Source organism: Periplaneta americana, chromosome 15 (assembly GCF_040183065.1).
Source record: "Periplaneta americana isolate PAMFEO1 chromosome 15, P.americana_PAMFEO1_priV1, whole genome shotgun sequence".
Taxonomy (NCBI): Eukaryota; Metazoa; Arthropoda; class Insecta; order Blattodea; family Blattidae; genus Periplaneta; species Periplaneta americana.
This window is the reverse complement of record NC_091131.1, coordinates 87,572,183-87,586,652: the sequence shown is the minus strand read 5'-3', so window position 1 is coordinate 87,586,652 and position 14,470 is coordinate 87,572,183. Positions and strand designations below refer to the sequence as shown.

General features: G+C 34.7%; 1 protein-coding gene across 13 annotated transcripts in view; it reads right to left on the bottom strand.

Annotated features, from left to right (window-relative positions):
• Positions 1 to 7,969: 7,969 nt before the first annotated feature.
• Positions 7,970 to 14,470, bottom strand: part of LOC138715195 (phosphatase and actin regulator 2) — a 1,243,976-nt gene continuing 1,237,475 nt past the window's right edge. For all 13 annotated transcript variants that reach the window (XM_069847817.1, XM_069847819.1, XM_069847820.1 and 10 more), the window contains 2 exons: positions 13,216 to 13,388; positions 7,970 to 9,244 (listed from right to left, as the gene is read on the bottom strand). In XM_069847817.1, coding sequence (XP_069703918.1) covers positions 9,229 to 9,244; positions 13,216 to 13,388 — 189 coding nt within the window. In that variant the 3' untranslated portion in view covers positions 7,970 to 9,228. The remainder of the gene's footprint in view (positions 9,245 to 13,215; positions 13,389 to 14,470) is intronic.

The window sequence follows — 14,470 nt, the reverse complement described above, 5'->3', positions numbered from 1 at the left end:
AAGTCCGCAAGCCTAAGCTTGGCCTGGGTTCATACTCAAAATCTTAAGGGCTTCTCAGACTCATGCAGCAAGAACAAGAACTAAACGTTTTTAGTCCTTTCTCGAACTGTGATAGCGATTTTTCTTTCTAACAAATAACATGTTAATAATCATTTTTCCATAAAAAATTAAGAAACAAGAAGTCTTTTGACCAAGATTCACAAGAAACCCTCGTCTTACAGATTCATGTGGCAAATATACAGAGAATTCTTATGCAGACTGGTAGCACTCCAACTTTTACCTAATAAAATCTGTTGGGGGGCAAAAATGTTCATACTTTGGCATATAGACAAGTCCATACATGCTTTCCCACTCCATCCTTTACTGCTTCAGATGGGTGCTCCACACCAGTCATAAAGCTGATGGAACATTATTACCTGGGACTGATCTACATAGGAACTCTGTATCAGCCGCATATTTTTTTTAGTAGGTTATTTTATGACACTTTATCAACATCTTAGGTTATTTAGCATCTGAATGAGATGAAGGTGATAATGCCAGTGAAATGAGTCTGGGGTCCAGCACCGAAAGTTACCCAGCATTTGCTCATATTGGGTTGAGGGAAAACCCCGGAAAAACCTCAACTGGGAATCGAATCTAGGCCACCTGATTTCGCGGCTAGACACGGTAACCGTTACTTCACAGATGTGGACCCGCATATTTTAATTTAATAATGCATCCAGAGCAACAGTACATCACATTAAATCGTAGTACATAACAAGAAGTGATAACATGATTCAACAATGAGTAGTGAGTACTCATTTTCAAATACATCTGCTCAAGTTTATCTTTACCCCAACTGCACTATTCTACCACGAGTACTGTAAGTTGGATAAACATTATTAATCTTTTTTAGCTTTCACTAGGCTCCTCTAAATGTTTTGTAGCTTTAGATGAGCTAAGGTAATGCATTTAAAAACACTCTCATGCTCAGATTGGCCATGCTTCACAATTTTGGTTCGTGCATGTCTCTGCTATATAATTAGCCTAAAATACATAATTAAATGTAATTTTAAAATGTTATGTACGATAATTTTACCAACACATTGTAAGTAAAGACATCCCTTATTACTAACATTTATTCAAAATCATCCGTCCTCAAGAGAGGTTCACTACTGGAATCCAGAATTACAAACATGAAAATATAATGAAAATTGATAGGATTCAAATAATTATTCGTTCTATACATTTAAGAAAGTTGTATGTTTACATAGTACAGAATATGGAGAGAGGCCTTCAGAATTTTCACCACAACCTTCTATATTTCACAAAAGGGAATATTAACAGATTTAAGAACACTACATGTGAATTTCGGCATATATCCCCTTCCTCCAAAAAGCATATCCAGGGTCTAAGACCATCACTTTCTGAGTTATTTTATCGATAACAATTATATCCACTCTTCTATGAGAGTCATCTTCTCTTCTCATGTACTTCCCATCCTCTGTTTCTCAGCAGATTGGCAATTGCTGCATGGGCTTGATGGTGTCTGTTGTTACGCAGTAACTCTCCCTTCTAACAGAACCCCAGTATGTGGCCAAGTATTTCAGTCTTGCTGCAGCAGAGGTGACTATAGTGGGTAGTATTGAAGGTTCTGCTAGGAACATCTCACTTCGATTCACAATATGTACAAACACCTTTATGTGAGAGCTAGCATCATGATTCAAAAGATCGTTTTCTGAGAACTTCCTTGAGATAATTTCCGGTAGTTTTAGAAGTGACATTTGGAGAAATCTTCAGCCGTGTGAGTAATGTTTTATTCTCCTTTTTTAGATTTTATGTGAAGTAGATGTGGATCATTGACCTGTGCCAGTCATTCACAGATTTTTTTTAGTGAGTTATTTTACGACACTTCATCAGCTGCTGTGGTTATCTAGTGTCTGAATGATATGAAGGTGATAATGTCAGCAAAATGAGTCTACGGTCCAGTGCCGAAAGTTACCCAGGATTTGAATCCGGGCCCGCTCATTTCACAGTAAGGCATGCTAACCGTTACTGCACAGCAGTGGGCCTTTACTGATATTAAGTACATAATTTTTTCTAATAATATTTATTCCAATCCAATTATAATCCATACAAGTGCACAGTTGGAAACATGTGGTAGTGTTATGGCTCAGTCAAGTACTTGCAGTTACAGCATGCTGAAAAGTAATAATGACCATTTATTCTATAAATAAATGCATAAATAATAAAAATTCTCGTAATCCTAGTTGAAGGCGACCCTCTAAGGGAAGGAGACCCCAAAAGAAAATCCCTGGTCCTTCATGTTGCAGGTTGCTTGGTAGGGTTGGTAACCTACTTACTTACAAAGGCCAGCAATGAACTTGCAGGTTCCTTAACCCACAGGTCCATTGCCATCCTCATATAAGCCCGCCAACGGTCTTTATCCTATGCAAGATTAATCCAGGCTCTATCATCATATACCACCTCCCTCAAATCCATTTTAATATTATCCTCCCATCTACGTCTCAGCCTCCCCAAAGGTCTTTTTCCCTCTGGCTACCCAACTAACACTCTATATGCATTTCTGGATTCGTCCATGCGTGCTACATACCCTGCCCATCTCAAACATTTTAATGTTCCTAATTATGTCAGATGAAGAATACAATGTGAGCAGTTCTGTATTGTGTAACTTTCTCCATTCTCCTGTAACTTTATCTCTTTTAGCCCCAAATATTTTCCTAAGAACCTTATTCTCAAACACCCTTAATCTCTGTTCCTCTCTCAAAGTGAGAGTCCAAATTTCACAACCATACAGAACAACTGGTAATATAACTGTTTTATAAATTCTAACTAAGATTTTTTTGACAGCAGACTAGATGACAAAAGCTTCTCAAGCGAGTAATAACACTCATTTCCCATATTTATTCTGCGTTTAATTTCCTCCCGAGTGTTGGTAACTAGCATAAAAAAATTTAATTACTTGTATACTCAGGAGTCTCGCGCAGTAATTGCGTGGTCTAAGGCGTCATGCCTTCTCCTAATCCTGGCAGAACAAAATGAGTTCAAACTCATCTGGGTAGCAGGGAGTTTTGATATTGAGGGTAATAAAAAGCTGATGAACTTGTAAGACAAGGAGCAGTTACAAAATATATTGGATCAGAGACGACTCTCAGAATACGTAGGCTCTCTGTTAAGAGACTCCAAGACTCAACATCACAAAACCTGGACCTAGACACCAGGAATTAAACATAGGAAACAATTCATTATCAGATCATGTATCATCATCATCATCATCATCATCATCATCATCCTGTCAAGTACTAGTCATGTAACAAGAGAGCTGAAATCACTTCACTGTGACAGATTTCAGCTAACAGCAATTACAGCTTCTCTCACAGCATCACAATAGAATGGACATGTTGAGGACAACCTAGACTGCAGATTATGTGGGAAGGAGACTGAAACAGCCCATCACATTATATGCTCCTGCGATGTTTTGGTTTGCAGAAGATATTTCATCTTTGGGAAAATATTCCTAGAACCAGGACTTTGAACAGACTTCCATAGCTGGACTTAATTCCTTAATTAAGGTATAGGATTAATGAGTCAGTATTAACATAACATAGTTAGCATAAAATAAGCCTACAGCTGAGGTTGATCCAGAGAAATGATATGCATATAAAAAAAGACATCATGCCTTGGACCAGCAGTGCAGAATGAGCACCGAGCACTGATTCGAGTCTTCATGGAAGAAGAAATTTTCTCATGAAATTTCAACCATGTATGGGCAGTGGCGTACGCAGAATTTTGTTAGGGAGAAGGGGGGGGGGTCAATATTAAAATTTTTTACAATTTACATTATCGGTATTTAAAATGTTGTGTATCATCATCACCATCAGCTGAGTTTTCTCAGGAGGATATGAAACTAGTTTCGAGAAGAATGTTCATGAGAACATCATCATGCTGCGGCTGCTAAGAAACATTTGACAATGTGAAATTTTCACTAACCTAGCGAGAATTACTACGCGACTTTTTGCTAAATAATTTTTAATTGAGGTTTGCAGTCAGACATATCAGTGAACCTAGAAAGATAATGTGAAGTTTATATTAAAAATATGAACTGTCAAATGCACAAAATGTTAAACGAATGTTTCACAATAAAGTCAGAACTCAAATTAACGAACGGACGAATACCATTCTTAGAATGAGTTTAAAATCGACAATGCACTATATTTAACAACTGCACTGCAGAACTGCCAAAGCAATCTTTTTCAGTATGTTTTACAAGTTAAATTTCGTATTGTGTCAGCTTCATTTTATTACAAAGTCGGTACTAGCCAGTAAGTGTCTCTGTAATAAAGATAGCATTGTTATAATTCGAACGTGCCACAGCACCAAGCACAGGGATTAATTATACTGAAGGAGGGGTAGGAGGACTATGCCTTATGTTGATGTAGATTTTGTTACTCCGACAGTGAAAAATTAGAGAAGGGGAAACGATTATGGATTAAAAAAGCACTTAAATCTAAATATGTCATTTTTTTTTTCAAAAAGTTCAAGGGGTGGTTCAAACCCAGTACCCCCCCCCCCCCGCATACGCCCATGTTTATGGGACTGGTGCCCATCCAGCACTGAGAGTTGCATCACTAACATATTCATTGCAACAGCTGGTCATCTCTATGGATTTGAAATAACCATTTTTGGCTTATGTCCTAGTTCATCTTTCAAACGAATTATTTTTTTAACACACGGAATCTCTCTTGATTTTTGTTGGAAGGGGGAGACACCCTGGCTCTGTAAGTTGAGGGAACAGAAAGTGCCAGCGCCTATGTATTTAATTCATTGTTGCTGACATTTCCGTGTTGACACGTCCATTTGTTTAGTCAAAATGACACATGTGGAAATTTACTGATCACCATAAAAGTTTGGTGATCTTTTGCGGCAAACTGCATTTGGATAAATTTGTCAGTCGTTGAGTTGTAAAACTTTATCAGTAGTTTTCGTCCCATACACTGTATAGACCGACAAGACATCGGTATGTCTAAAGACTGAGATGCTGGGAGGACAATCTCCGAGGCAGAACAGACCATCAGGCTCACCATAAAACCAATTATTACTGACAATCAAAATATTTATTAAATTGACTATTTATTAAATATTTATAGAAGAGAACTCCTTTCTTTCTATCACATTGTTCTACTATTACACGTTTAGTAACATCCAGGGGACATGAGTGGATTTCGTTCAATGGACTCGATATAAAAAAAATTATCTATCTATGGATGAAGACCATCTAATGCCCTATGAAGATCTTCTTCAGGCTACTAACTTTGTTCAGTTCTACTGAGTTGCAAGAAAGAAGATAATTTCATTGTCAAGTAACGGAGGACTAGACACCAACCATCAACAAACTATTTCTTTAGACGATTTTTTTTAACTGATTTTGATATTGTTGAATCAAATATGCAGTAGAAATATAAATACAACGAAATAACCCGTATTATTAGTAAAATTATTAAATATGTATATTTCCATTTGTAAAAAACTAGGTAGTATTTTTAGATACGGTAAATTTGTATGCAATTTGACAATGATAGTAATAGTTATTTATTTGATAGCTACTAATACTGTATTACAGTGATCGCCAAAAGCTGTGTCGCAACACATGCCCCTGTCTCCACTCAAGCGTAACCATGACATCATATCCCCACCCTCTGTTTACAGCCATCACTTCGATATGAGTAAAGACATTTATCAGCAGCGGATGTATGCATGTAATGTTACAAGTGTGTAGGATAATATGTTTCGATGTCTTTTCGAAAACAGATAGTAAGTAAAAACTTAATTTTAAGGAGCATGGAAGGAAAAGTATTTATTTTGTGCAGATGGCAAAAATATGAGATACTTAATTTGTTGTAAAATTTTAAATTAAGTATAAAAGAACAATGTACGTTGTCATTATTTTTCTTGTTATGAAGACTACCACGCCCTTACCTGTAACTTGAATAATAAAAGAACAATAAAAAGTAACGGCTTATATGTCTTAATCGGGGTAAAATACTTCGACGTATGTAGTGTAATTTGTATATTTCATTAATAAATAAACAATAAAAAGTATTGGCTTCTATGTTTTAATCGGTGTAAAATATTTCCACGTTTTTTTCTACGTATGAGTGTAATTTAAATATTTCATTAATAAACAATAAAAAATATCGGCTTCTATGTCTTAATCGGAATAAAATAGTTTTTTTGAAGTATGTAGTGTAATTTACAACTTCGTGACCAGCCTGGTACGCTTTTCTAATTTCAAATTACTGCTGATGTAAAGTACACGCTCTTTCTATGTTAAATAAGAAAATAAATTTATGTTATTTTATTAATAATACAAAAATAATTAATAGGAGGATAAAAAATCAAAATGGAAAAAAGTGTGTATAGTTAATAAGTAGAAAAATATTACATTGCTTTGGTTTTTTGGTCACAGTCCGTCTCTGTACTGTTATTCACTGCATTACCTGAGGAGATACCTACTCCACCCCTCTCCCTGCGATAGTGGTGTGCAGGTTGCATTTCTATTACGTCACAATTTCGTGGTGTTTGGCAACCACTGCTGTATTAATTTACGTATATTTTTCTGCAAAATTTCAAGAATATCGTAAGTACAGGTATTGATAATGGAAGTATTATAAATTTTCTTCCATTAAATTCGCAAGAACTTCCATAGATAAAATGTATTTCATTCTGTAACAAAAAAAATATTCTGAAATGGACATATTTTCTTGCATATGAAAGGCAAAATTCCATCTACAGTCATAGGGAGTTGGCCTGCTTCTGAAGTAGTTCTCGAAACTGAACATTAGACAACCACACATTTTGGGTCTCCCTGGATATGACCACCATCAGATAATATTACAGAACAATCACAAAATAAGGGACACGCATGCAGTCCCATGGTATAAAGCTATGGTACATTTCTTCATTAACCACGCTAAGCTGTCTGGCCAGGAACCGTGTGTGTTACCACTGACCTAGCACAGCAGACATGAAAAGCAATATATTGAATATTAATGTAATGAACAATCGTTTTTCGAATAAAGAAGCATTGTATTTTGTATGAGTTAATAGCATTACTTCATATTTATCACAGTCATTGTTAAGAATTATTTCTACTGCATTTCTACTGATCACATGTCACTGATTGGAGTACAGGAGTGTGATATTCTAGTTTTAGAGCTGTTTGAGAGTTATGTGATAAAGGTTTCTTGCGCATAAAGTGTTCTCTTAAAACTTATTGTAGATGGAATGAATTAGAAGTTTTATATTTGTTTTTATTTTATTATTTAAATCGAGTCAAAGACTCAAGAACTTTGTTTCATTTAAAATTTTATACAATTCACATGTAAATCTTACTGTTACCTCATTATGGCATTTGTTTTACTTACTATGAACCCTGATCATTCAATTGCTCCTTCACATTCAATGAGACAGAACCACAATGATTAAAGATGTCTTTTATAAAATGTAGTTTACTAATGTTGGTATTATTGCATTTCATTTAAATTATAAAGGTAGTAATTCCAGATTGGCCAAATCTAGATACCATGCTGGTGTATTACCATATAACAAGCATACAAGAGACTTCAGCTATGTATATATAAAAACAAGTGTCATGACTTATGATGCGAGATTAAAAATTGAGAAAATTGGTAAGGAGTAATACGAAGTATTTAGTAGAGAGCTCTGAAGGTAATACTTGCCGTCTATACTTGCAGGAAGGAGTGGAGGAAGCGGGAAGGAAAAACAGGTCTGGAAGTTCACATCATTGGATTCTGGATCGTTCAATTTATACTTCTGAAGTAGAGATTATTATATGCTGTGAATATGTCTCTCTTTTGAGTACAGCATGGCATTTTGATCCTGTGCAGGAGACAAGAATATCATTCAGTGACCAATGACTTTTTTTTAAACTTATAATAAAACACATGTCTAATATAAATAAATGTAATTGATGAAAAAAGTTGGTTTGGTTAACCATGAAAACCGATCTACATTTCAATTAAAATTTTCAGTCAAACTGATTTCATCTGGTTTACTGAATAATTACACATACTGTTTGAAAATCAAATACTGTATTGCGAAGTTAATAGTAATAACAGTGTCATTACCAGTAGCATTAATAATGGAACAGTTTATTTATGTACGTATTGTTCAACTGATCTAAAAATTACTCACAAAAATTTCACTGCCCATAAAATACACAATATTTGTTTTGGCAACATAGATTTCTTTTATATAAAAACTTTCTTTTTTTATTTTTTTGGGAATGCAACTAACTGATATTGATAAATTCATTAGCTATTTACAAACTTGTGGAATTTGGGAGATCTTGAGTATGTATTCTACATTTTGAACTCAGAACAGTTACTTCTGTCGTATCCAAAATTGTTGTAAATTCTACATTATCTAGCACTTTTTATCAACAGTTGCATAATTGTAGTGTACTTGAATAATTATTTACATGACAAAATATAATTACTGTATGCATCAGTTAAAAAGTTATAAGAATGGCTTGCTATCACGAGGGCTGTCCAATCAGAACCTCGACAGCAGTGCAAAGAAACGACACACGCTGTCGGAGTTCATGTATGGCATTCCCACCTTCAATGGCAAATCAATCTGGACAGTATCAATCTTAATTTGGCCTGCCCGCCATATGCCTTGATATTTCTCCTCTCTCTGTAGAAAAAGACTTAAGAAGTGAAGTTCTGATTCAATTTGTGAACAGAAAGTCTGTCATAGGTGTGCCAAAAAAAGCACTACTTTGTTTATAACCATCCTTTCAAAAATGGCTGCAGCGACACAACGTAACAGCATTATGTACACAGAAAATATTCAATTTTACCGTTTTTTACACACAAAAATCTGCACTATTTATATGAAAGGATCAATATTCAACAGAGGTGATTCGATTTAATAAAAAAAGACACTTCTGTACATAATTGCAGCAAAGTTGAGTATGCATGATTGTGACGAGTTTCTTGAGACACTTGGTGGCGTATCGTTGGCAGCATCTATCCGGCCTACACCACACCACTACCCACACCCCTTGCTTGTCAGCAGGCTCGTGTGCCCCTGCACCATTTGCATGGTGAGGAGTGCAATATTTCTGCCTGCCATCGCCACACAAACATCCAGCCCCAGCCCAGCTATGGCCCAACGCTTCTCTCGCCCTAGGCTTTGCAATTGTCATGGCCTGTGGAATCTGAAAGCAACACACCACAAAACAACGTTAACATTTTCAACCGAATTTGGAGCAATGTTCTTCAGCATGTAAATATTTTCTTAATACAAACTGTCAAAAGAATTGTAATAAAAGTTTAGGACTCTGTAAACGTATGTGGAAATTTCCATGTACTATTGCAAAAAGAAAAAGTATGAACCCATATGAGAAGAGTATTTACAGAAAATAAACATCTTAATATTTCTTAACCACTGTCATAAGAAAGAAACTCCTATAACTATTAAAATAAAAATAACAGATTATATTTACTTACAGTTACATGTAAAAAAATTTATAATAAAATCAGAGACACATTACCATCCAAACAGGAGGAGGGAAGAAGAATACTTCAGGTTACTTAATGTGTTTCACTTGCTACTCATTTTTAAAGAAAATTATAATGACTCGGAGAAACAATTATATCAATGTTGCTGTAAGATGACCTCTATGTAATATAAATTTAAACCAGACACGATTAATAGTGGCTCAAGATTAAAAACAGAGTTTTATATAACAATACTTAAAATGATATGTAATACTATGAAAATATATTTTAAAATCAGGTTGTCTATCGTAAATAGTGCTGATAGAACAAATATTATACAGTTGACAGTTTTTTTATTTCATGTCACAATGATCCTATTAAGAAAAGAGGAACTATATGAAGAACGTAGTAGTAGAACATTCAAATAAAGCATCAACTTGTGTAGAGAAATCTTATAGTACATTAACAGTTACCAGTAATACATGCAAAGAGTCATAAATAAGGGAAGAAACACCAAACACTCCTACAAACTGACAAAAGAGCGAGGTACAAACACTCTTTATTACGTAAATCAGTAAAAATTTATATTTTCAATAGAAAATAAATTACATTTGAACAAAACAGCTGTACCGTAGTATGTGAACACATTGGGTGCGGCTGTCATTGGGAAAGATAGTTTTGAAATTGTACAAGATAATTTCTATATCGAAACTATTAATATAAACTAAATACAAATCTCGTCATTACCTCCATAATTTTTTTTGTCTTCCTAGGTTTCTTCGATCTCTTGGAGCATATGTTAGAATCTATTCAGGTGTGAGGTTACAATGCATCTTGTCAACATTTTCTTTCCACTTCAATCTATATTGCCTTATGTGCTGGATAATGTAATTTGTAATTCTTCTCATGGCGTTACCTGTTTCCATTAACAAGGCTCTGGGGACTGAGTCACTGCGTTATATGCAGGGAGGAAATGCCTATCCAGAAGGCTGTAAGCAGTGCTGTCATGATATATTTTTTTTCCTTGACCATATGCCCCACTGCTTACTTTTCTTTCATTAAATATGAGAGTTGAAGCATAAGTCACAGCAACTATTTTTTTTTTTGTGAGAATGTGGGCGCAGTTCGAAATTTTGAAATATACAAATGTAAGGGCAGGATATGTGTACTAGTAGAGCACTGTAGGGCAGGGATCAGACAAACGACACAGCATGATGCTACTTGAAAGGATACTATCTCTAAAATTAAATCCTTAGAATAAAATCCCGCCAAAAATGGTATACCGCATAAAGCAAAATTAGGAATACATAAACATATTGAATTAAGGATATTTGAATTTAAATTACCGATAGTAGTTAAGTATAACATTTGGGTTGTATTCAAAAAGTATTGATTATTCAATCTATCTTAAGTAAGAAGCATATAATTGCAATCAGTTTCGACCACAGTATACCGTATTTACTAGCGTATTTTTCGCACATTTTTTGACAAAAAAATCGTCTTCAAATAGGAGTGCGTAAATTATGTGAGGAATTAAAAAATACAGATAATATCTTGCACGAAAGTAATTCATTTTACTGTAATATATTATACATACTGTATAAAAAAATAATAAGTATGTAAATACAAATCCGATCATTCATTCTCGTAATGTAACTACATGAAACTTCATGAAGTGGACAAGCATTGTTAACTGTTGAGCGTCAGATTTATCATTAAGCTTGCGATCAGCCAGGGTAGAAGGGATGATTATTATGCGTGCAATGACGTGACCCTTTGTTACAGTAACTCAAGGGCAGCCATGGGATGTGCTGAGACATGCACGGCAAGCTGTGATGTCATTGTATTTTACCGTTATAACTGGCCAAGAGCTGAGTTTTGAAAAAAAAATGCTTAAAAATTGGGATGTGTAAATTATGCAAAGGCATTATAGTTGTAGGAATAGCATTACAGCACACATACCCATCCTAAAACCCCATTAAATCATTCATTCTATTTGGCAGTCGACTCACAACTGCATTATGAATTACGAATAACTATGCATAACATCACTCCCTATGCATTGACCATCTCACACTGCCATCCTCATAGTGATGCGACCACATACTCTTACTATGATGGCTGGTCATGATAATATCTTTGAAAAATATTGGAGTGCAAGAGGTCAAATGACTTTATTGTCATTAGAAAGCAACAACAACTCTTACTATGAATGCATGTCATGGCAGTTGACTCACAACTGAATTCACATTGTTTTCTGTGCGATAACCATACGTCACACTGCCATCCAGTGATGCGACCACATACTTTGAATGACATATGACATACAACATATGATATATTGTGATATTATCAGTTGTCTTTGAAAGAAAAAAATAATCGCCATTACTTATGTCCCAACCCTCATATTATATTTTACTTTTCTCTTTCTATTCCACCGACCATCATTTAATGGATGTTTTCATGTTAAAGAAGAAGTAAAGAAATTGTTTTGTTTAAGAAACTGCTTACTGAAGGTTGTGCTGAGAGGAATAGTGAACGGGAAAGAAGTTAGTGGAAGAAGAAGATACAAGATAATAGAAAACATATGCGAGACTAAGAGGAAGGTAGAAAATAAGGAAGATTTTCAGCTGTTATAAAATATGTTGTTGTTGTTTTCTAATGCCAGGCATTTGACAATAAAGTCATTTGACCTCTTGCACTCCAATATTTTTCAAAGATATTATCATGACTAGCCACTGAAGCACAGATTTTGAGGTGTTCCGAATCCATTTCTTGGTTTGAGTTGCACAATGGGCAGTTAGGGGACTGATATATTCCAATTCTATGCAGTGTTATAAAATATATGGTTCTGGATTCTAGCACTGTAGAAGTGGACCATTTATGTTTATGAATATCGAAGATACATTAGGAAAAGCAAGAGATGATGTAAGATCAGTACAGATCTCCGTGCACAAAACTTAGGCAACCATAAATCATATGGCTCTGTATGGGCAAAATTTTCTTTTTTCCCCATTTATTTATTCTAGTCAACTATCCGAAGACAGATTTGAACCTCATAAGTGACACCAATAAGGCATCACTCATGAGGCAATTTTTTCCCCTTTGTTGCATACATTGCTGACTAGTAACATATTACACTAATCATACACAAGATGTATACAAATTATTGTTCTTCCTGTGACACACATCGTCAAGTGAGATGTACATATGATTCATTGAAAAATTATAGCTTCCCATGTGCCTTATGCCCTCCACAGCACTGACTATAAAATAGTAACCCTATGACTAGTCTACCTGACGACATGCTTGTAACCTGTCCTGGAGATTTTTCATTACATTCAAGTCTCACAAGTAAACTGGAAAGTTAAATACAAACAGTGAATCAAAAAAGATATGACAAGACAGAAAGTAAATGAAGAATGATTAAAATTGTGGTAGGAACAGAAAAATTATAAAAGAGAAACACAGTTATTCCACAGAAATTTTAACTTTGATAAGAAAATAAAAAAAAAAAACATAAGAGGTTAAGTTTCAATTACAACCAATGAATACTTCAAAGTTACCACAAAAATCAATTGGTAAAAAAGTGTAGGTAATCGAAAGAAAAGCTTACTACACCAATATAAGTTTAATGCTTGAAGGATAACAAAGATTAATTATGTAGCAAGTATTTCCTATTTCCCACCTGGTGAGGTGTCGACTGTCTTCATGCACCTCCATCTCTGAACTCTTGAACTCATTCAGCTCCTTGCGAATAGCTGCTTTGTCCTTGGGAGTAAGTCTTGTCCAAGGCTTATCAGCACGGCGATCGTATTCATGAGCTTGAGTCACTTCTATATAATCGTTAAATCTGATGATCTGTAACATACATTGAGATTCCCATTAATCAATCTTCTTAATGTATCCAGCTGTTTGCTGACAACATAAAGTCCACTGTAGTCTATTCAGTTATTTTTCACGCGAAGATTCCCATTAAGTTTAACTTGAAAAAACTCCGATTATTTACATTTATTAATATACGAATTTACAGTGCAACAGTTCATGTGTAGTGATATAATCGCACAGAATTTAAATTAACTATCCCATAATATAAGTAATGTGATCTATCAATCTGTTACGGTATTTTGGAATACCGGTAAATTTTTGTATCAGTGGATACTTCAACAAGGAGATACAGCAAACCAAAAACCTGAGTGCTCTCTACTGGGAAGCAAGAAACAATTGGGTTAAATGGTCCTAAACATGGCCACGCGAAACTAACCAACCATATCAGTGGATAACCTATGCATCTTTTCAATCAATAATCGTAATATAAATGATGATTTTCAAAATGCTGCCAATCTATTGTGTTCCCATTCTCAATTGCATCAGCTAGTTTTAGTAGTTTGACAAAGAAGTATGTTAAGTATTGTAAAGTAAGGCAAGTGTGACCAAGAAATTGCATGTTTAAGTCTAACAGGTTAATGCTTCAACATAATTAATAAATGTACATATAATTTTCAAATTCCGAGAGGTAGTATTTTTGGGTATCTTTTTGATGTAAAAATGTCAATGAATGTCAGATTTTGCTTCATGCAGGTATATGTAGGTAGTATTTTTCAAGTGACTACATATACATTACACTTCTTCAATTATATGGAGGAAGTGTAATCTTTGGCGCAAAAGATATATAAATAAACAAATTCAATGTGTTGATTTGCTTGTGGGAAAAGTGCGTGGTGACCAGTTTAAATGTGTACTTTATTTTTCAGAATTAAATTATTTCCAACCATTTTGAAGGTATAAGTTACACATCAACGAAAACAGGTCGAAGTGTAATTTAGTGCCTTTTCAGTCTTCCCGAACAATAAATATAATAAAAACAAAAACAAGGAACCGATATTACTAGTTAACGAAAAACAAATATTTTTGACTGCTGATATACCAATTCTGTTGTCTTT